This window comes from Genypterus blacodes, unplaced genomic scaffold (genome assembly GCF_046128005.1).
Source record: "Genypterus blacodes isolate CSIRO-AG114 ecotype Tasmania unplaced genomic scaffold, CSIRO-AGI_Gbla_v1 ptg000270l_1, whole genome shotgun sequence".
NCBI lineage: Eukaryota > Metazoa > Chordata > Actinopteri > Ophidiiformes > Ophidiidae > Genypterus > Genypterus blacodes.
The window spans coordinates 154,928-177,738 of NW_027467061.1; the positions used below are offsets into that span (position 1 = coordinate 154,928).

General features: G+C 40.6%; 4 protein-coding genes and 1 non-coding gene across 5 annotated transcripts; 2 read left to right on the forward strand and 3 right to left on the reverse strand.

Annotated features, from left to right (window-relative positions):
- The first annotated feature begins 709 nt into the window (after window positions 1–709).
- grp (gastrin-releasing peptide) lies at window positions 710–2,005 on the forward strand. Its single transcript, XM_076171795.1, has 3 exons — window positions 710–857; window positions 1,430–1,650; window positions 1,753–2,005. The coding sequence occupies exons 1-3, from the start codon at window positions 710–712 to the stop codon at window positions 1,804–1,806; spliced, it is 423 nt and encodes a 140-aa protein (XP_076027910.1). The 3' UTR covers window positions 1,807–2,005.
- A 1,005-nt stretch (window positions 2,006–3,010) lies between these two features.
- Window positions 3,011–5,290, reverse strand: rx3 (retinal homeobox gene 3). Its single transcript, XM_076171791.1, has 3 exons — window positions 5,017–5,290; window positions 4,558–4,784; window positions 3,011–3,876 (listed from the first exon to the last, which is right to left on the reverse strand). Exons 1-3 carry the CDS (start codon window positions 5,288–5,290, stop codon window positions 3,412–3,414), a joined length of 966 nt encoding a protein of 321 aa, XP_076027906.1. The 3' UTR covers window positions 3,011–3,411.
- Window positions 5,291–7,868: 2,578 nt separating this feature from the next.
- On the reverse strand, window positions 7,869–11,607 carry cplx4a (complexin 4a). The gene is made up of 3 exons (XM_076171793.1): window positions 11,444–11,607; window positions 9,901–9,988; window positions 7,869–8,096 (listed from the first exon to the last, which is right to left on the reverse strand). The coding sequence occupies exons 1-3, from the start codon at window positions 11,605–11,607 to the stop codon at window positions 7,869–7,871; spliced, it is 480 nt and encodes a 159-aa protein (XP_076027908.1).
- Window positions 11,608–12,638: 1,031 nt separating this feature from the next.
- Window positions 12,639–12,711, forward strand: trnaf-gaa (transfer RNA phenylalanine (anticodon GAA)). Its single transcript has one exon. It is a non-coding gene; the product is annotated as a tRNA-Phe (tRNA).
- Window positions 12,712–13,306: 595 nt separating this feature from the next.
- Window positions 13,307–21,160, reverse strand: lman1 (lectin, mannose-binding, 1). The gene is made up of 13 exons (XM_076171785.1): window positions 20,914–21,160; window positions 19,710–19,864; window positions 19,299–19,406; window positions 18,948–19,009; window positions 18,541–18,640; window positions 18,314–18,437; window positions 18,164–18,222; window positions 17,858–17,990; window positions 17,434–17,621; window positions 16,693–16,769; window positions 14,156–14,318; window positions 13,933–14,057; window positions 13,307–13,836 (listed from the first exon to the last, which is right to left on the reverse strand). Exons 1-13 carry the CDS (start codon window positions 21,131–21,133, stop codon window positions 13,800–13,802), a joined length of 1,551 nt encoding a protein of 516 aa, XP_076027900.1. The 5' UTR covers window positions 21,134–21,160; the 3' UTR covers window positions 13,307–13,799.
- Window positions 21,161–22,811: the final 1,651 nt, after the last annotated feature.

Here is a 22,811-nt window from a genome sequence, read left to right on the forward strand (position 1 = left end):
TTTGGATACATTTGAAGTACAATACATACATATAATACTGTAATATAATCTTGGAAACAGAATGTTTTGTTTATTGCAGTTTTTCCTTTGTTGTTATTGTTGTTTTGAATATAACAGGATGTGAAAAGGTCAGGATGCTGTCACAGACATTAAGATCCATCTATTCTGATGTCAGGGATGCTTCACCATTGAAACCATATTTAATTGCTTTTCTTCTTTTCTTCTTCTCCATTCCGACTTTAGTTGTGGCCTCCACTCTGCATAATCGCTCACTTCTTTGTGTTTTTAACTCAGGTGAAATCACGTGTGCCCTAGTGTTTACCACCAGGCTGGGCCAGAGTGAATTAATCACCCAGCAGCAACGTGAAATGACGCTTGACACCTGTAATCACAAAGCAATTTCTGGGCAAACAATACCGAGTGCAGCAACAATAATCACAGGATATCGATAAAAAATTCATTCGTGGTACTTCTAAAAAACACCGCTGACGTACAAGTGTATCAGGAGGGGCATTTATAACTTTCATTATTAGTCATTTCCATTGGTCATCGGGAGATGACAACTTCAACAACTCTGCAGCGCCTTTTCTCCGGCTGATATAAATAAAAATTGAGCTTTTGTAAAGTTAGATAAGCAGACTCACTGCACGTTATTGCTGTTGCACTATATACGAGCCAGCGCGCTTTAGATCCGAGTTTCCCTGATAACATGGGCGGAGTGTGCATATGTGATTCGTGCACTTGCAGACCTGTGTTGGCGGTGTTTGTTATTCTGGTTACGATCTGCTTAGTGCACTGCTCAGAGAGTCCGGCAGCATTTGGTAAACTGCATCAACGAGGGAGTCAGTGGGCAGTAGGTAAGCAAACTCACAACTTTCATATAAGATGAGGAAAGATAGAAAGTAAATGTCAGTTTTTGTTCGATTTATGCGCAAATATTCTGTTTACATTATAGTATTTTGAGCAATATCCAATTAATATGAATATTCTGGCAATCCTAGCAATAACTTTATTCATAATAATACGATATTGAGCGTTTTGCATACAGTTCTATATTTATTTCGGTTACTCCAGATAATCAGTATTTGTCTGGCATACAAATTATATATTATTATCACATATTGTATTAATATGCTTTTAATTGTTTTATTGTTGGGTTGTTTTTAGGAAAGTACATGCATATTTATACAAGATTATAAAAAGACAGATACACAATACAGACAGACATGGAGATAAATTGTGGAGGCGAAAAAACAAACAACAGTGCGGAGCTTTAGAGCAAGAAATCTGTCCACAAAGCAAAGACAGAGTTTGTGTTTATGCATGTGTGGATTGTCATTTCATATCACATCTGCCAGATCCTGTCTGATTGCAAGCTCGTTCTTTGTGCCACAACACTTTATTCTTCCCAATGTCTGTAACTTGCCAGGTCATTTGATGGGAAAGAAGAGCATTGAGAATCTGCCTGCACTGCAAGACACAAACCAGGACAGTGACGATCTCACAGCATCAGAAAGAGGGGTCACACAGAGCCGATATGAGGGTTTGATCGGCGTCCTGATGCAACATAAGAAGCAAAGACAGATGGCGATGAATGATGATTTGTTCCGCAGAGGCTGGAGGGAAGAGGACAGAGACTATCTCAGAGAGGTCAGTTATCTCATTAGGATGTCTATGACTTTGTCTTTACTTTCTTTTGGGAATGTGATGTCATATTTACATATCTTTCTCCATTTCATCACTGCCTTCCAGATGCCTCACCTCTTTCTTCTGGCTTCAAAACTTCAAGACAATGACTACACCTGACTCCAGCTGTATCAGAATAACTCAATGTCTACAAGCATGCATTGTAATCTCACGTAATATCATTAATCAAATGCAAAAATCACCTGGAAACCCAGCAGAAACTATCTCATGTTTTATTAGCAATTTCATTATTCAATATTCACAGATCATTACTTCGTCCAATTGCTGAATGAGAAAGTTATCATACATAAATTGGTATTGATTAATAAATTCAAAATGGTCAAAGCTCCCACGGTTCTCATTATGCTTTTACACCACATGCTTTTTTTTTTTTTTTTTTTATCACTTAGTTGGTGTTTGGGGAAATGCACTTATCTTATTTTTAAATTAATTAAGCCTGTCCAGTCAATAACCAATATATACCACAGGGGGGCGGGCTTTTTCATTATGAGTAATTATGGAACAATGTATGGCTTGAATAAAAGTAAATTGCGATTTTCATTATTCTAACTACAGTAATATCAAACACAGCCTATCAAAGGATGATAACTGCAAACACTTTATTAACACACTTTCATTACACACTAGCCCAAAGAAAGTTTCCTCTTCTGTTCTCTTCACTTATCTGGTGGGGTGGTTGATCACTGAACAATAGAGGTATAAGCCACTTTCACCTCATCATTGTAAATCTTAATCCCAAACTAATGGGATAAAGTTTACAGGAGTTAATGAGGAGGAAATTAGCGGGCAGACAAACTCCTTCTCTAAAAGTGAGAGAGGAAGTGTGGATTTTAAGCTGCTTCTTTGTCTCTCTGTCCTCTGTGTGACAGAGTGCTGCTTGAAATTGAATGCTGGTATAGAATTGGATTATTACCTAGATGTTCTGTGAATATGTCCATCTAAAGCAGCAGAGGAACTAGTGTGCCTTACATATCTGGCTTCCTCAGTGTGTCCCTGTAGGAACCAAACCCTAAACTTTTGTTGTTTTTATAGTTGACCAAAATATTAAGGAATGTGGGTTGATGTGTATTCCAATAAGCTTTGTAGTTCCTTCACAAAAAAAGGTTCCCAAACCTTGAAGTTGTGATAAAATGAACTCCACCACAAGGGGGGGGCCGTATCCATACTTTCTACATGAGCTTTCACTAATGTGTGTGTCCAGTTTTTAGCATGATGAATTATGCTTGCAATATGTTTACATTACTGTGATATTGCTGTTGTTATTGCTGATATACACACATATTCTTTAAAATAAACGGTCCTTCCATTGGTTATTTTACATAGAAAGTTTATTGTGTTAAGAAATAATAAATCACATTTTATAAATCTCTTACGATGAAGACCAAACAAGTAGACTAAAACCAGCAAGTGAGGATGGTTTAACAGGGAGTGCTGCGTTTACTAACAGATGCTGCATTATAAAGGAACTGTGGACAGAACACGACCAGGCTGGTGAGTTCAAAATCATACAGAGCAGACTGTAGAGAGGATAAAGGAGCTGAAAACACCAGACAAAATGGTGAGCATTTAGTTTCTTTAGGTGCTGCAAAACTGATTTCTCTAATCCTGGTGACAGCTGGAGGTCTCACTCTTTGAAAGTTTGAAAAACAGAGTAAAAAAGTCCAAATAATACAATCCCATCTGCACGAAGATGAAATCCACTCATTACCACGTCCCGATAGCCTGAACATGTTCTTTGGCCTTCATCCTCAACGACGCAATACTGGAGTTCCTGGGGTCGGCTGAACACTGGTATGCCGGCGGCGGGGGGCACATAGAGCCCATGTGGGTCAGGTGAGGGCCATGTCCCAGGACTGGGGAGTTCAGGAAGGTGCTTGGCAAGGATGAGTGCATGGACGGAGGAGGAGGAGGAGGTGGTGGCGGCGTGTAACTACCAGGGAGGCCCTTAGTGCTGCCGATGAAGCCGGGGAGTGACTGCAGGGAGGTGGAGGTGGTGGTGATCGGGGTGGTGAGCCAACTGTCAAGTTGCAGGCTGGAGCCCAGAGAGCTGGTGGGGGAGCGGCTGAAGGAGAGCAAAGAGGAGGAGGAGGAGGTGTCCTGGAGCTGGATGGAGCTCACCTCCAACTTCTCCTGGCGACGCCACTTGGCTCTGCGATTTTGGAACCAAACCTGAAATTGAAGAATGGGATATGTTTTTATCTTTTTTATTTATTTGACCACCTAAAATATAGGGTGAGAATTTTAAAATGTATACAAATGTAGAAGTTAATATTCCTACTCAAACTAAACCTTGGCTCTGTAAATAGATATAACTGAAGGAGCTCAGTTCCTCCCAAAGCAAATCAGTGTTCACTACCTCTGGTCATAGAACATTTTAGTTCAAATTATCTTCATTGACTTTTTCTTTCGACAACAGCAACACAATAAATAGAAGAAGATACAATATGAAATAGACAAGTCAATTAATGTACTCTAGGACAATATGTGCATTTTCTTTTTAGGTTTACAGGTCTTTCTTATGTTCTTGGTATTATTAAAAAAAGGAGTTACATACATGATTTAGTGATGGATGAATCTTGAATAAATCTTTAATGTGAACGGTTCGAAAGGAATAATAATGTTTTTTTCAATAAAATAGCCTAATTATATTTTGGGGGATATGTAGTCTTTCAATGTGTCTTAAAGAAATATAAAAAATGTATACATTGATTCCAAACAGAACCTTTGGGAATACGGCTTCAATTAATGTGGAGTGCATGTGCAAAATGCGAAATGCAATGAGACCAAACAAAGTAAAAATAAATAAATAAATGTTTAGATCCAAATTAAAAGGGTGTTCGGGGTCTTTACCTGGACTCGAACCTCCGGCAGGTTGACCTTCATGGCCAGCTCCTCTCGGCTGTACACATCCGGGTAGTGGGACTTCTCGAAGGCTCGCTCCAGCTCGTGCAGCTGGAAGGTGGTGAACGTGGTGCGGTTCCGTCGGTGCTTCTTCTTCGGATTTTCGTCGTCCGACAGTTTCCCATCTCGGTCCGGCGACTCCGGGGAGGCTTCAGGCCCCGGGACGCAACACAAACCTGCCAAACAACAAAAACAACATTTTTAGAGAGCGACCTGGAAACGACTTCTTCAACTTTATTAACTATCAGACGCTACAGCGTGGTAGAAGAAAGTTAAAAATCAAACCTGAAACTCTGAAATTACGTCACTCATAAAGCATATTTGGTAGATTATGTAAAATAAAATGACTAGTATTGTTGTTACTTCAAAGTTATCCGATATGAATGGCCTAAATTCCGTCTTACTTACTGTCAAAACTTTCCGCGTAATGGCCTTTATTCTCCGGCGTTGCGGGGACGACGTTGCCGCTGCGCTGCGCGTCTTTGGCCGCCCCCGTCACGCCGCATGGGGGAGATTTGTGGAAGATGTTTTCCTCCTTGAATCCCAGGATGGCCTCGATGCTGTGCACCGTGGCCGGGTTCCCTCCCGGGCTCTGGAGCGAGAGAGCGGAGGAGGAGGTGGAGGAGGAGGGAGACAGACGCTCATCCATCACCAGCTGGGAAGATGATCCGAGGAGCCACATTGGTCGAGCAAGTGAAGTAAAGTGATGCTCGAAATCCCACAAACTCGGACTTTTTACTGAAATCAAGTCGCTTTTTCGGGCGTTTGTTGGAGTTGTGAAGTTTTTACGCCCAGACCGTCTTCTTCAGTGGACATGGAGCATCTACAAAGGGGGGTTTTAAAGTAGACCCCCGGTGTCAGACCCCCTACTCATGTGGCTCCCCCACAACACGTCAGAGAGGGGACGTCCTGCTGGATTTGGCCCTGCATGGGTTTAGGGGACACACACTCAAACACACACAAACACACACACACGGAGATCTGTGCGTCCTGGCACCGTGCAGACCCTCGCTAACTAACCACAAGTGCATCAGTGCCACTCTAAACCTACTTGTATCAAATCTTAAAACCATCTTTCCACTCTTCCAGACGTCATGTCCATGTTAGTCTGCAGGGGAGGAGGGAGGAAGACGAGTGGGATGAAGATTGAAGCAGGAATGGTAAACTGACAGCTTAATATTGAATCAAAACAACTTCATTGATAACGTTATCTATTTCTTTCGGGACCATGTTGGAACCCTTTATTGAAGTGCCTGTTTCCTAAAAGGATTTGAAGTCATTGAACAGCCCTTAGACACTATTATGCAGAGTTAATTAAAGAAACTTAAATAGCCCACATTTATAAGCCCAAAGCTGAAACAATAACAACATTGAGGTAGAAACTGTTAACACTTAATAAAGATTGACAGTGGTGGGGTAATCCTTGACCCCCGCCCCCCCTTCACACACACACACACAAACACACACACACACACACACACACACAATGCTTAAGGGGATTACATTATTTTGCTCAAAAGAGTTAAAACCCCCTAAAACTATTTAGCCTCTCCTAATTACAGGAGGTGACATTATCCCTTTGTTTGCCAGAGAGAAAGAGAGAGAGAGAGAGAGAGAAAGAGAGAGAGAGAGAGAGAGAGAGAGAGAGAGAGAAAGAGAGAGAGAGAGATTTGTTGTCATCTTCTGATTTATGGCAGCATGTAGGAGGACAAAGGTGATCTGATCTGGAGTTTTGAATTGATTTCTTTGTGTTTGTTTCATACTTTTCTCCTCCTTGCTGCAGCTGTCAGTCGGCCTTGACCATCTTTTTATCCTCCATCATACATCATACAGGAACATAATGTTCTATATAATGGCTGCAGTAACCGCTAAGAAGAGATTAGATAACAACAAAATACATCCTTCAAGTTTCAAATTCAACAATGACAACAATCATTGTCACACAAGTGTGTGTGTGTGTGAAGAAATGGGTTTAATCTTGTTGAAATGAATTAAAACAATTCAAATTTAGATCACTCTGATTACAGATTGATGCCTTCCGTAAAATTACTGTGATCACCCTCTATTGGTAACTATTAGCAACTACAACAACACTGAAAGAGAAGTATGTGCTGTGTGTGTGTGAGAGAGAGAGAGAGAGAGAGAGAGAGAGAGAGAGAGAGAGGGAGAGAGAGAGAGAGAGAGAGAGATGTGCTGACGACCTTCATGGCTGCTGATCCTATTAGATGTAATCTCCAGACTTCACAAATCTGTAGCCGTTCATGACTCTTTCCTTCCCCCGTTTCAGCCCCATCAGCCCCTCTACAACGGCTTGGATGAAACCCATTTAAACCAAGACCTATTCATTCTTTATGCTGTAACAGGCTCCATTCATGTAGCTGGGATTATTAATATATATCATTATTGATCTGTTTATCTTCACATGTTTAAACGTGGACAGTTTCTCCCTGAATACTCACACACACACATGTGGATCCCAGAACATAACTGACATGTATGTATTTATACACCTTTATTTTCACACGTTTAACATTAACATAATTTGTTTTTTTACAATTGTACAGGGCTTTATTATTATTTTTCGAATTATGAACTGTGCAAAACCGCAAGTGCCTCTTACCGAAGTCAACGCTTCATCAGACTTAAAGGTTGATTAATTGTGTGCATTTGCGATAACACAGAAAGGGGAACAAAATCTAAATATCATCATTTATAAACAACACATACAAAAAACTCTAGAAGCAACAAACCAAAAGGAGAGGATGAAACATAAAATTGCATGTTTTTACCAATAGATGCTTTTAAAAACGTACTGCAGGAGTTGTTTGATTAGGCAACACACTTTTAAGAGATGAAACTGTCTCATTTTATGACAAACAGAGAGGAAAAGTGAAATTTTGTTGTGTTTTTTTGGCCGTACGAGAGAGATACGGGTGTAAATAACCTGGGACTGGGTTGGAGATGTCTGGATCAATACTCTACATCGTTTAACTAAAATGACTCACAGGGAGAGAAGGAGCAGCCTGATTGTGATTCTTCTCAGCTGGAATGCAGGGAAACGCCTCTAGCTATCACTGGAGAAGGTAAGGATGATGTAATGATGCTTTTTTATGGCCTTAGTTTTGATAATAGAACTGAATGTTTTGTGGTCTAATCCCATCTTTTTATAACACAGTTTGGCATGTGTATTCCCAGAAAGTGTTGGAATTAATTTCTCATGTTTTCCGCCTTGTTCTCCTTCCTCTTCCTCTTGGACCCATTCACATGACGGAGCACTTCTCCTCTGCCTTGGTCTTCAGCTCGGTTACGGTTGCCGAGGCCTTCTCCTTCAGCTGGTCCATGTCCATGTTCTGCAAGTTTTGCATCTGGCCCAGGAACGAGTCCTTGCCCTCCTCCTCCGTGGCGTCTTCGTCCACCATCTTGAGCAGCTCCTCCGGCACGTCCACGTCGTCCCCGGCCATCTCGATCATGTTCTCGTCCTGCTCGCTCTGCGCGGCACAAGACAAGACACGCTCAGGAAAGTTGACAAAAGTACGTCTGCAGAGCTTCTTATACGTCTTGTAGTCTTATTAGTATTGATTTCAAAGATGTATGACTGATACAAGCAATCATAAGCAAACAAATCTTAAACTGCACCTGATCAATGTCCTTATAAAGAAACATAAACTCACTTCTAACAATTTCCTGTCTATATCTACAAAACATTGTACTCATTTGCTGTTTTTACAAAAGAGCCAACTGTATTTGCTATTATAGTAGAAAAGTGGGTCTCAAACTGCGGTACATGTTCCACTGGTGGTACTTGAAGCACCGCCTGTTGGCACAAATTTTCCTTAAATTATCCAAACAATTCCAATATACTGAAATTGTGTTCTGTTGTATATATAAATTAAATTGACAAGCAACCTGCAACCAATCCCAGCTCTTCTGTTTCCTGTTTTCTGCATCCTCACCTCGTCACTTATGTTGGGTGATCACAGAAATTGAATGCATTACTCAACTGTTGTGCAATACGCGCTGTACTGTGACTTTAAACTTGAATCAGTGGGATTATGTGCGACCTTTAACCTCCACTCTGAATCCTAACCGCAGTCTAAAGATATCAGCGCTGCACGAGACTCTTAATTCCATTAGACGTCCAGCACGCCGGCTCTTTGAAACACATTGTTGATGTTTATCAGCGCACCCTTGACAGCATAGGTTTGCGTTCCCAACCAGCAGTAATAATAAAACAAAGAAATCAACAGACAAGGAATTCTGATGATGATGACGCTCGTAGAATAATGTCTATTGTTCCTCTAATATAGACACATTTGCCTTTGTCCTTGGTTATTTTCCAAGATGCCACCCAATGTAAACCTCATTTAGAGGAAATAATTAGATTTATATGTATGTTTCCATGCCATTGTCCTTCCGCGGTGGTTTCATTTTAAAAGACAAATAGTGTGACGAAGAGTGCCTATTGTAAAGAAACTCGAGCTGAGAAATTCCTGCAGGAAACAAGGTCACTGCATGTATTCAGACAAATAAAACAACATTGTATTAGCAGATCCTTCAAAATAAAACTGTGAGTCATCACTGGAGTGATTCTTATCAAAAGAAAATGATTAGCTTTCGTTATTATTATCACCCTTATTATTAGTTTGAATAAAGCCCCAGCATACCTTCTTGGCTTCTTCCATTACAGAAAATTGTTATTGTTGTCCCTTTAGGAATCCTTTACAAACAGAGTGGAACCGTTGCGTGTAAGTCCACTAACGTCAGCGGCTCAGTGGCTTTTGGCTTTGTGAGACTCAAGGTTCAAGTCTTGAGGACGTCTGTTAAACGTGTTGCTCACTAATCTACTAGCAATGTTTCCTCTTCCTGTAATCCAGCTAGCAGATACAGATAATCCAAAAGCTACAATATTTGCTCTTCTACCTGCACAGGTGAAACTTTAGAGTAATATCAGAAATCAAACTGCATTTCCAGCCAGGTAATGGAGGATAAAGAACATTATCACCGGTTTTCACTACTTAAAAAGTTGAATTTGGACAATGCTTGATTTGACTGCATTTTATTTTGAAATTTTCCAAAAAGAAGTAGCATGTAAAATGTTTAAAATGATCCATAGTTTTGTATTTATTTCTTTGCAACTGCTAGGATACAAGTTGATTTTGGACCAATATGGGAATTTTGTTTCATGTTAAGGATATTCTGCTTATTTTGTTTCATTATATGTTGTGCTCAAGAGTGTCACGATGTGTTGTATTACATCACATAAAATGAATGAGTATAAGGAGATGTATTTACCTTTGGCAGCCTGTACTTTTCTCTGAGACACACTCTCAGTGTTGCCCTCTCTGCCTTCTTGTTTAAGAATTCTGCATCTCGCTCCATCCTGAGAAAGACATTTAAGCATCATTATATATACAACGTTTGTGACGGCGTTCCTGCTTAGCATCGGTGTAACATTTGGATTCTACATAAATCTTCTTCAAGCCTGGTACAGAGCGTTTACAGTCTGATACATGAATCCACACAGATGATAAATATGTGGTTTAGTTTCTCACAAATCCCTCCATACCAACTAAAAAAACCTCCTCCAATCCACTTCAGCCCCATTACAGCAGGGAAACACATCTGCAGACAGCGGTTCAGATGACCATTTGTTTGAAATGTTCTCTATGTCTGATTCAACTTTTCTTTTTTTAATTGCCTTTTTTTGACTAATAATGGTTGTAATTTAAAGTGGGTGTAGGTGTGGACTATCATTTAGCTCTCAGAATGGAGCTAAATTGAGCTAGTTTACAGTTTAATGTAGTGGTTCTCAAACTCTGGTATGTGGACAACTGGTGGTCCTTGAAGGGCAAACCAGACGACTTCAGTGCAGCAACTTATTTGAAAAATAAAATTGTTTTTAAATGTAATCCTTAATCTATTGTTGAGTAAGAATTGTTTTATTTGTGCTCTCCCACCTGCACACTATATTCAGTACATCTGTGTATGCATGTCAGTATTCCTGCTCACAATGCAATACTGTGCTCCAGCACACCAACATGCGTGTGTGAAGTTTATATGTGATTATTGTTTGTTGGTGAAATGGAGTTACTACTTAACAAGGTCAGTTTTGGAAAAAGATGTTGCCCAAGATCTAATACATATTGTCCACATCCATGTTGTATACAATTGAAATGGCCTCAGTACTGTGTAATGTACTCATAATAGACAATTACAAGACTCTTATACTTTTGTTTAGCCAATTAAAGGTGAGGATTATTTAAATAGACTGAGACAGATTTGAAATCAAGCCAAGACAACACTTAATGAAACTGACTCAACCAAGCTGACTCGGACTGTAGAGCTGAATAAGCACACAATACTGTAAAACAAATGTAGAGAATTTAAAACGAGTCAAGATGAATGCGGTTATGTAATTCAGGCTGACGGATCTGCTTAATGCTGATTTTTCTCCTCAAAATTAGCTTTGCCGAGGGCCTTATTTACCTGATTTCCTCAAAATAATTCCATATAATATGTTGATAAGCATCTTCCATAGAAGTTAAATTAGAGTGACAGAATGTTTAAAACTTTTGTATTTAGGAAATTCATTGGATGTGCAGATCCAGAGGGAGCAGGAAACAGGATTTTAATTAAATATAGTTTACTATAATCTTTGAATAATCTTGGTTTGATTCCCCCTGACAAATGAAAAAGTATAAATTGTGAAATGTAACAGGTTTTTATGGAACAGCTGACATCTGGTCAAGGTCAGACGTGCTGCAGCCATATCTGTCCGCCATTGATCAGTAACATCAAAGGCAGAATGGAATGCCGTGTCTCTGTTACTACTCACTTCTCCTCCACCAGCTGTTTCTGGTACTCCTCGTACTCCTCACGCGTCATTCCTGCTGCTTTGGCGGGATCCGTGGGGGTGGCCTCCTCTTCTTTGTCACCTCCGCCACCAAGCCCTATTCCTGACAGCGGGTTCCCAATCATACTCTTCAGCATGAAAGCCATCTTACTTCTATGAGATTGTTTTGCTCACCCCTGGAATGAGAATATGTTTTGGAGTTGAGAGATGGCGTCGCCCCTTGATTTGGGTTCCTGTAGCTGTTAGGTCCTGTTGTAGCTCTTGCTAACCTGTTCTTGTCTATCTATCCAAGGGCACACTGACAACAAGCAACACACACACAGACACACAAGCACAACGTTTTGCCTCGGCCATAATCTGGATTAAATCCTCCCTCGCTCCACTATACCAACGAGCAGATGGCCTGTTTGTCTCTATTTTTAAATCATGGAGATCTTCCTAGATGTTTTTCTTACTACATCTGACACTTTTTTGGTTGTACTGTGTGCAATCATGCATCGTAAAAATGGTTTTGCAGATGAGTTTTCTGGACACTTCCACCCAGTGGTGCTTAATCATATTAGTTAAGTACGGGCCGGCCTGTGTGCAGCAGAGAGGAGCAGGATTACCGCCCTGTTTATCCCCATGAAGCCATCCTTCATCCTGCCCTGGTATTGTTCAGAGGGGGTATGACTGACAGGAGGGTGAGACATGGGGGCACGGGGGGGCTGCAGCTCTCATATCATTGCATTTTACCCATCAGTGTCAAGTAGACTTTGGTTGTCAATTTGATCAGTAAGTGAACAAAAACAAAACCTTTTTCCCATTCCCACATTTTTCCTTTGTTACATTTATATTTATATTTTGTGTTTCGTGTGTGTGTAAGTTTCCCTTGCTTCTCTAGTGCTCTAGCTTTTTCCTTGGTGAAGATATGGGCTCGAAGAATTTCAGTGTAACCATGACCTCATTGGTCATTTTTGTGAAAAGCCCATATCTTAGTGAAAATAAGAGGTAGAGCTCTAAAATTTCAAACACGTTATCTACAGGACACAAGGATTATTTTCTGTAAATTAAGGGCAAATTAAATTTTTGGTCCAATTTCCCAAAATGACAGTGTAACCATGGACCAAATAGTACATTTTTGTAAAAAGCCCATATCTTCTCAGATAATTTAAGTGTAAGAAATGCACACATATCAGCCGAAATAGCTCAGTTGGTAGAGCGTTAGACTGAAGATCTAAAGGCCCCTGGTTCAAACCTAGGTTTCGGCAGAAAATGACAACTGTCCCAACAACGTCAGTGTAACCATGGAGCAACTAATTTGAGTGAGTGAAAAGCCCATATCTTGGATAATTTGAGAGCTAGAGTGCTATAATTTCAAACACAGCATCTGTGCGGCACTGGGGTCCATTGGTGTAAGTTTGGGGCAAATTACATTTTTGGTCCGATTTCCCAAAATGACATACATTTTTGTAAAAAGCCCATCTTGGTGAATTTAAGAGATAGAGCTAAAATTTCAAACACAGCATCTAGAGGACACGAGGCTTATTTTCTGTAAATTTCATCTTCTAGCTTGAACAAAAAACTACTGTGATGATAGTCACTACTTAATTTCTTAATCTAAAAAGCAAATTATTCACCAGGAGAATAGATTATAATGAAATTATCTAATAATAGCTTTAAGAACTTAATTCAAAATCCAAGCAATTTTCAAACCTAGTTTGGTAAACAAATTTACCAGATAATTGGAATGAATTTAATACATGGAACTCTTTGCAGCTCTGGAGGCTCAATAAATAACGTGATCACATGAGACGATGAGGATGTGTGGTGGATGTCACAATAAAACACTCACAACACAGCAGGTTGGTTGTTTGTTTTCAGTTTATGTAAATTGTTCAAGGAGAAAGAAAACGTCAGATGCTGACGTGTTTCCATCATTGAGAAGCAGTCAGCTGCTCTGACTGTAGACAGACTGTAGCCCAGCATTTATACAAAATTGCACATTCTAAAACACAGGTTTCTTCTCTTCTAACTCTAAATAGAGTTATTAGTTTTGTGGAATGGGACTGTGTGCCATAGCTCAGTTTTTGGAGACAACACAAACAATATGACCCTGACCCCTTCAAAAAAAATACTGTATGGAATATTTTACAAGGTGGAAATCCAGAACAATTTGTCTCACAGGACAAGCATTCACACACACCAGATCAAATTAAAACGGCAGTTAATTAAAACTCTTCTTAACAAAAAACAAATTCTTCAAGTACAATAACTTACAATCTGAAATAATCAAACAAAAAATTACCAAAATGGACATTCCCTCATTTATACATGTCAACTTCCTCCATGGGCTTTATCAAAAGAACTTCTTGGCTGCTGCTTCCTGTTGGCTTCTGTATGAGAGACGGGGAAACAAAGAACGAGATCAGACAAAGTCCTCACTGAGATGCAGAAGTACGAGCTGAATACCAATAACGAAGATGTCTTACTTATACATGATGTAGCAGAAGAACAGGACGGTCTGAACAACCACGAACATGGCAAAATGGACGGTGGATAAACAGGAAGGCATGGGAGGCGGCTCAGGACATTTCACAGCTTTCTCAGCCGGGTTCTTCACGTCACAAAAACAAAAGGACACGGATAATTCAGTCTAGATGACAAAACCGCCAAACATCTCCAACAAACATCTTCATAAACTATAATCCCAACCTGAGTGTTGCGCTGCACCAGGTGCTCCGTGTCTCTTTTCACCAGGTGCAGATGCTCCTTGATGTCGTTTAAGTGCTGCATGGTCTCGTAGGTCGCCGCACCCCCTCCGCCGCCTTGCTGCTGGACTGAGCCGATCTGTTTCAGTGACTCGTGGAAGGAGTTTCTGCAACGGCAAAAAGGACAAAAGAGCAGTCAGACATGTGAGAAAGAGCACGACAGCAGCTTGACGCCCATTTCATACCGAATCCATGACTAAGCAACGCTCAAGACAATGACAATGTACTGTATAAGTGGATTCAAGTTGGTAAACATGTTAAATTGCTGCATATGGAGAATTTCTTTTTACAGTCCTGCAAAATCTTTTAATCCCTCTGCACCAGAGGACACATCACGTCAAACTTTGAGGAGTAGAATTTTTCCATGATGAAATAGGTCACGATTGCTTTAATCCTGCAAACAAACGCACTTACTACAGATGAAGAAGAAGGCTAAGTAACGGCGCACAGGAGAACACTGCAATCTGATACACAATCTAGACAAAACAAGTGTTTGTTGAACCAACTGGAAAACAATGATACATTTGCTCAGTGTATTGTACTGAGGGGACTGAAAGGTTTTTTTTTACAGACTTAAACCAGTAAGATCCCTGAAGTTTGGTTTAGATAAAAAAAAATAAAAATCATAAAATGGAGGTCCTATATCCAGAAGTCATTATACTCTTGTTTGATTTGAATGTATTTCCAAGAATAAGACACATGCTGTATCCAAGTAATAATCTCTTGGTACATACTTTGATTTGGACCTTAAGACTCATGTCTACAGTAAATACAAGAAAATGTTCCTTTTCAGAGGTTTCTTCATAAAATAAAATCAACATGATACATCGTGAGCAACACAAGGACACGTACTGTGGCTGAGGGGTGATGGGCAGGAATGATACAATAGGTAGATGTTGTTGTGTATTCTGTCTGTTGTGTTCTGTGGTATGAAGGAAGAAAAGCAACCAGAATGGCAGAAGCTAATGGAAAACCAAAACCTCTCTAGAAATACTTATATAACAGGGAAGAATTAAAGCTCAGGCACTGTGTAAGGTCTGTAAATGACCTCCAGGATATCTACCTTTATTGTGCGTACAGCTCAAGGAGAGGATTCATCCTTATCCTTCCGCACACGTATACAGCTCTTTTTTACAGCTGCATTTGAGGAGAGAAATTGGTCGCTTTAATAACTCTGCTTGTGGACAAAAACAAGAATGTGTAAATGGACTTAAGATGCCATGAACACAGCTGTGGAAACATTGGGTTATACCCACTGATGAAATTTCTTATTCTTACTAATGTATTATTACCTGCTCTTATCATCTTAAACACCTCTCAGGCGATTAAAACAGAATAGAGGGTGCGGCGACAAGAACTCAACTGGAGGGAAAGGATGTTTCCCTGTGAATGACAAATGCCTAATCTGAAAAGGACAGAACGGTGCTAAAGATGAGGCCTTTTCCTTGCTTGGACACATGGCTGAGGAATTAAAACTACATGAAATTGATTTCTCAGAGGGGAAGAAATTCCCCATGAGGAAACGAATGAGCGTGTAATCATCATCGGCAACAAGAGACCAACATGTAAACGTCACCAAAACTACATTTTGTAGACCTAATCACTCTTACCTAAGTCCCAAAATCGGACCTTTGACTTTGGCATGAATGTGTGTGCATTTCATGCCAAAGTCAAAGGTCCGATTTTGGGACATATAAGCTCTTAAACTGCATTATCCTAAAATAGTGTAAAAATGGGAGCCGCCTGAGAGGAGAGACAAATGTGTTGTTACAGTTTGCATTTAACAGAAGATCAGAGGCATTCTTATTTGAACATGAACATTACCACATGGATGGAGATGTATAAATGATCATGCAGGTTGTGTTGATTTGAACATCTATTATTATTATTATTATTATTATTTCTCTTCATTAGCTGCCTGTTTCTTCACAGATTGATTTTTAAAATCATTTAAGTCGTTTCTATGGTAATTTAATGAGCTTATTTTACCTCTGGTTTTATCTTCTTTTTTGATTTGATTTCATTCTTTTCAATTATTGAATTGTAGTTTTACTATTTTGAAATGTTTCCTTTTATCACCTTAATCTCTCATTTCATTGTATATTAAATCATGATTATATGTACTTTGTACAGTCCTTTGAGCAGCCTCTTAGTGTATGAATATAAACATATAGATGAGGTTCATCTGAATCACATCAGTACTACAAGTACAGACAGCAAACTAGTCAAATGGTTTGGGGTAAGATAGGGATAGATTAATGATCGTGTGTGTGTATGTGTGTGTGTGTGTGTGTTTGTGTTAAACTGAAACTGAAGCTGGCAGACACCTGCAATGTGACAGACCGCGTCGTCAGGTTAACTTTGATTTTAAGGATTAAAGCGTGTTTTCGTAGACAATCACAGATCTATTTTTGTGTTGTGCAGCAAAAACAACAGATAGTTTAAAAAAATATCCAAACAGCAGCTGTTGTTGTTACCCACCTCAGCTCGTTCAGGTTTCTGAGAACGTCCTGCTGGGTGGAAACGACAGAGTTCAGCTGCTGACTGGACGCTTCTGCCTGTAAGAGATAGAAGAGTGTCAATCAATATATCAATCAATATTATTTATGGCTACATGCTCATTTTTCACCTGACTATCCGGGATGGAAAATGATGTCATCCATCAAATTTTGACCTATGACACCATCATACTACAGCACTGATGTCATTTAAACCAACAAGTGACATATCATAACAGGGGATGACATCATGACTGGCTGTGTTTTTTCTTTATCACCCATTTCTCACATGAACTGTATGTACATACATACATACATACATACATACATACATACATACATACATACATACATACATAGAAAGGACTACAAATCACTTATCATTAGTTTTTCCCTCTGCATGTATTAAAACTATCTCCAAAATAATGCTTAATAATGTTTTATTCTATGAATATACAGCAATCTATCAATTTTTATTTGTATAGCCCTTTTCCGGAAAAAAAATGCAACTAAATCGTTAAGATATAAACAAGGTAACTAGCCCCGAGCCGTTTCATATAAAGATGTTTCATAATTGGGAGGTTGCCACATGTGTAACGGATTCATGCATCCGTTTGTGACCTGAAAGTGAAACTTGTCTTTCTAAATTTAGCCCCAGAGAAACTGTCTCAGCATCGTGTGCATGAGGTGTGACTCCGCTTCTTGCCACCGCCGTGCGTCCTACCTGTCCTGACTCGGCGGTCGTCCCCTTCTTGGCGATCTCGTCTGTGATGACGGAGACGTATCGCCGCTGTTCGTCCAGGATCATGGCAAGCTGCCTATGGAGCTGCTTGATCTCCAGATGGATCCGGTTCTGGCCTTCAAACACTTGGCGGAGCTCCCGCTCGTTCACGCTCTCATACATGTCCTCGACTACAATGGACACACATTTGGAGAAATTCACATCAAAACTGACAAATGATAATATTCATCAAAATAACACTATGTATTATAAATGAAAGGTTTGGCAATGAGGATCAGGAATAATCAACATTGCCCAAACTATTTATTTGGGAGCAGATAAAAGGAAACCTTTGTAACCTTTGTAATTCTTTATTTTCAATATATTTCAAAGAATTAACAGTGGCATTTGAATTGAGCAAACTAACTTGGCTCTCCTTGAACGTCCGGGTGCTCCTTCTGGAACTCCTCTTTCTTTTTGTCGAGCTCCTCCTGAAAGTTCTTAAATTCCTCTTGGTACTTGTCCTTCTCTTCTTTAGGAATCTCAGATTCAGGTGGGGGCTGCAATAGAAAAGACGAGAAAAAAAACGGACCCTCTCTGAGCTCAACAGAGGCTGTGCTTAGACTTCACCGTGCATGTGCGCGTGCACACACACACACACATACACACACACACACACACTAGAGAAAATTTAATGCCACACACGGGACGGGAAGTAGAGAGGTTTAGTTACCTGCTGTTGGCCTGGTTCTGTTAGTCGGAACAGCAAGAAGGACAAAACATCATGGTCGTCTGACGGAGAAAAGAAACTAGGAGTTAGAAAAGAAAAGTAATTTCATTAAAATATAGGTTATAAAGGAAATAAGGGTTCATGGGTTAATACCTGCTAAACCACCGGTGGCAGCTGAAATACCAAAGAAGCCGTCTTTGGGAATGACCATGTTGTCCACCTTTGTACAGAACTCGTAGTCGTTCTTGTCTGGTGTGAAACCGTTGTTGATCAACACCTGAGGGGGGAGAAACCGGTGCAGCAGCTCAACACATCCGTCAACACCCAGAGTTAGCTTTATACCAAAACACATCACGCAGCCACTGCCTGCCGTCTCCTACCGTCAGTGTCTTCCTGTAGTACGTTATCTTGGCTCTGATGGGATAGGGTTTGTTGCGGAAGTCTCGTAAGCACGTTCCGAGGGCCTGTGTGGTGCCATCGCTGAGTCGAAACAACATTTTCAGACAAAACTGTTACTTTCAAGAACATACAAACAGGGACAAAGTTCACGCAATAAGTGACGAATGTTAACGCTCATATACGAGTCTGTGTTATGGTAAGCATTTGAGTGGCAGCATGGAAAACAGTGTGTGTGTGTGTGAACTGTGGAAAAGCTTCCTCTGGCCCACAGGAGATTAGGGATTATTTACTCTACAAGCAAATATAATCAGATTTTCTAATCTTCTTTAACTTGTTTAAATTTGAGACGGTGATAATATCGGAGTACGGCGGAGAAACGTTTACTTACTTTTGGTGGTCGTAAACAATGTTGCCATTGTTTCCCACAACCATTATGGCTGGGTTGTTTTTCTAAAAGGAAGTTGGGCAAACAAGAGGAGACATGAATCCATTTTCCATATGAAGACAGGAAGGGGTTTGGCTTTTTTGGTAATGTTAGTGAATAAACATGAAATCATATATGTAGGTTTGCTACTGGTCATGATTATTAAAAAAACCTCTGCAATTCAAGGCCTGTTTGCGTGATAACAAATACTGAATAGATAACAGCACAACCAATTTCTACCTTTTAAACTATAGAATAAAGTCAGGATCCAGATGTGTGTGAATGTTGCTGAACCTACACAAAGAAAACACAAACCTTGCCATCGTTGTCAAAAGAGTCGAAGAAAATTCCGAGTCCGTTCCACTTGTCAGCTGCGCCGTACACTGGACCGTCCAGGCCTTGACTCTCCGTGAACCACACAGCCTGAGGGCACAAACATCAGCCAAAGGTTACCCACTGCTTTAAGAACACACACACACACACACACACACACACACACACACACACGCTACACACAGGTTTGCATACACAGATTTCAATAGACACACAAGAGAAGAATGTTGGTTTAAGCAGATTGGAGTAACATGGTTGTCGTGGCAGCTTTGATAAACAAAGGAGCGTGTGTCAGGTACTGAGAGGAGCCAATCAAAAGATATGAAAAGTCAAACTCTTATAACACTGGTTTAACATGGAACATCACAGGGAATTAGGAAAGGGTGCCCTTACCAAACCGTCCGCTCCCATTCTCCCTCTGCCAGACACTCGGAAGGTCAGCTCGGCCTCCCAGTTCTCAAAACTGACTTTGTTTTTGGTCCAGACGGAGCCTTTCTGACTCCTGAGGGACGGTGTGATGCGCACCTGGTCTGCACTGGGAATAGCATCTGAGAGGAGAGGAGAGGAGAGGAGGATTGTTATGGGTCTCTGCAGCACAAACATCTTTCAGCTATTCGCCATTATACGTCATTATACATAAAGAGAAAGAAAGAAGGTTGTATTATTATTGTTGTTGAACTTTTTTCGTGGACCTTGAGGTCAAATAGCAGGAAGCCACGGCCGCTGGAGGTTGTGAGAACTTGGCACAGTAGTGTGGACACAAGAGTCCAGGATGGCGTCAGTGATGTTGATGCGATGATCTCATAGGGTTAATACAGTTTTTACAGGATGATGTCAAACAGCAACGTACTTCTACAAATGGCATCATAGATCTTATCCTATTTCAGTAATCAACACTTCTTTAACCTCTGTTCTCAGTTATTTCCTATATGATGGTCAGGGGGTTGTTTGTGTAAACTAGTTTAACTGCACATCATACTGCAAGAATGTGGCAATACCGGGTTGGAAAACAGACTTGGACAGATGATGTCATTCTTGATGTATAGAATGCACACAGTGTTGTCAGACCACATTTTTCTGATTTAGACGCATGACAGCGCTGTCAGGTGGCTTCTCTGATTCTATCTGTGGTTGAAAAGTAAAAACGACACTAACCTGTTGTGTATGTCGGCATTAAAGATCCAGGCCATACTTTGCCTCAAGGTGACGTATGCAGTGTAATCTAAGACCGCTCATATGGAACGCTGTGTCAGCAAAACCGTGATGATGCAACATTCCAAAGGCCCAATTTTGCAAGAGGACAGTTCAATAATGTCTGTAGCGACACACACAGCAGCCACAGCCAACAGCTTAACAGCATGTAACTCCTTTATATGTCAAATGAAGCGACGGTGCTTATTTACTGTGTGTATTTTCTAATATTTACACACACACACACGCAGAAAATACAGCAGCTACGACTACAAATGCAGCAGAAGGGAGCTCAGTCATTTCCACCACGTGTCGATAGAAAGTTTAGGTTGAACACTGAGTGTAAATAATCGTAAACAGTGGCACACATCTGTTGTTTAGTGGTCACGTCTGCTGCCAAACTTACTTCCAGTGTGAATCCAGAAGGGAACGCTGCCGTCAGACTGGGACAGGTGCGGTCCTTTGAAGCTGTATTTGTACTCGAAGCGGCGGTGTGGAAGTGCTTCTGACGCGGGGGAGTCTGCCCTAACGTCCGCCACGCTGCCATGAAATAATAACGTCGGGAATAACGTTAATAAGAAGATAAACGGTCCCGCAGTCCAGCACTGTGATATGGACACCGCCATGTTTAGGTCTCACTGCTGACGTAGCGCTCAAACCGCGAGCATGACGGGATGCGCGAGGGGCCAACACGGCGCGTTCTGATTGGACGAGGCGGTTCTCCTTTGATACGGCGACACAAGCGGCAAACGGAAACGCTGGCGTGTCCATCAATGCAGCTCTGAAAGCTTCACTCTCCTCCTCGGCGTAAAGCCCATGATGTACAGGCTGACATTACTCACAGAAATACAAAATAAAATGATAAAAGGGGCACACGGGAGCTCATACCTCCAACAAGGCCCAACACCCCTCTGATTGCGTGTTTTAGCCAGTATTAAGACAGAGTTGTACAATCGCTACACTTAAATCAGATGCAGTGAATCTGGTTTATGTTAATATTTCTGAAAAAAGAGCATGTATTTCTACTTTGGCAGTCAATATCATAGCATCAATTATGAATTTCCCCATTTATATATTTAAAATAGAATAGGCAATAATTGTTTTGTGTGTTTTGTCTATGGTAAATGTAATGTAATAAACCAATGTGCAGATAGCCTGATAAAATAACCTACTAGAAACATGCTCAGTATCTTGTGCCACCAAAGATCCACTTATCTGACATGCAAAGTGAACCTTTCCACTCAGTGTGTTGTTCACTCCTTTAAGCAGCTGTATTTCCTTTGCTCATAAGCATGCAGTGGGTCAGTGAAAGGAGAAGGTTACAAGGTCATGCCGGCTATAGGAGCTTTCATTGCTCTTTGAAAGCCTCGTGGGAGATTTGCAGATGACACAATTATGTGCCACTCACTTTCTATTTACTTTCACCAGCTTCTCCCTATAACTGCTGGAGGCCCCTGCATCTCCGAGAGGGGTTGTAATTATAGGTTTTGGCATGGTCCCCAAAACAAAACAATCTATTGTGGCGACATAATCTGGAGATTCTGCCTATTCTGGCAAATGGTCACAAATCTGCAGGGACTGATCAGCATTATTTTACTGGGATACAATTTCATGCTACAGTAGTTTCACAAAGAAGGGACACAATTCTACAAGCAACATACTGTGATATCATAACGTAAAAAGAGAGAAGAAGCTGGATGGTGTATCAGTGAAGAATATTTGTTGATCTAGTAACATAGTCCTGGAGTGACATAAATACTGAAATGACAGGAAGCATCGATGTGAAACTAAAAATTAAATGTCTGTCCCTGCCTTGTCTCTTGTCACATTTGAGGTTACCAGGCAGAGAAAATAGAGGCCTCCATCCATTGTCTGAGATTGTCCTCATTAGAGAGTTAAACTGCACTCTTTGTGAGGAAATGTGGGATTTAAATAACAATCCCATGCTAATGGATCCTTTTAGAAGTGGACAATGGGAACCTGTAGGATGTTAATGGGTCACTGAGACTGTGAATAGCCTACTGCATGAGTCAGCACAAATATTTGGCCAGTGAATTATACAAAAGAGTTGATCTGAGTTTATCTTTTGTATATTCAACAGAAAAGGGAAAATAAATGTTTAATATTCCATAATGTCCTGGTTTGATGCTGTTTTTTTTGTGTTTATTTCTTTCCCCATGGCGACGAAGAGCCTGATCAGATGGTACAAATCAAACTTGTAATTCGTCGCCAAATCAATTAGTTGATCAGGGCCTCTAAAGCTGTTTGTATTACCCGTGTTACATTTGGGGGGGGAAAGGGAGA

Excerpts from the sequence above, each read along its gene's own strand:
- grp (XM_076171795.1), top strand. The coding sequence starts at position 710 with ATGGGCGGAGTGTGCATATGTGATTCGTGCACTTGCAGACCTGTGTTG. Across the intron at positions 858-1,429 it reads AGGGAGTCAGTGGGCAGTAG|GTCATTTGATGGGAAAGAAG; the intron begins GTAAGCAAACTC and ends GTAACTTGCCAG. Across the intron at positions 1,651-1,752 it reads ACAGAGACTATCTCAGAGAG|ATGCCTCACCTCTTTCTTCT; the intron begins GTCAGTTATCTC and ends ACTGCCTTCCAG.
- rx3 (XM_076171791.1), bottom strand. The coding sequence starts at position 5,290 with ATGTGGCTCCTCGGATCATCTTCCCAGCTGGTGATGGATGAGCGTCTG. Across the intron at positions 4,785-5,016 it reads TTACGCGGAAAGTTTTGACA|GTTTGTGTTGCGTCCCGGGG; the intron begins GTAAGTAAGACG and ends GTTGTTTGGCAG. Across the intron at positions 3,877-4,557 it reads TGCCGGAGGTTCGAGTCCAG|GTTTGGTTCCAAAATCGCAG; the intron begins GTAAAGACCCCG and ends CTTCAATTTCAG.
- cplx4a (XM_076171793.1), bottom strand. The coding sequence starts at position 11,607 with ATGGCTTTCATGCTGAAGAGTATGATTGGGAACCCGCTGTCAGGAATA. Across the intron at positions 9,989-11,443 it reads AAACAGCTGGTGGAGGAGAA|GATGGAGCGAGATGCAGAAT; the intron begins GTGAGTAGTAAC and ends TGTCTTTCTCAG. Across the intron at positions 8,097-9,900 it reads AAAAGTACAGGCTGCCAAAG|AGCGAGCAGGACGAGAACAT; the intron begins GTAAATACATCT and ends TGTGCCGCGCAG.
- lman1 (XM_076171785.1), bottom strand. The coding sequence starts at position 21,133 with ATGGCGGTGTCCATATCACAGTGCTGGACTGCGGGACCGTTTATCTTC. Across the intron at positions 19,010-19,298 it reads CTTTTGACAACGATGGCAAG|AAAAACAACCCAGCCATAAT; the intron begins GTTTGTGTTTTC and ends ACTTCCTTTTAG. Across the intron at positions 18,641-18,947 it reads ATTGTTTACGACCACCAAAA|CGATGGCACCACACAGGCCC; the intron begins GTAAGTAAACGT and ends GTTTCGACTCAG.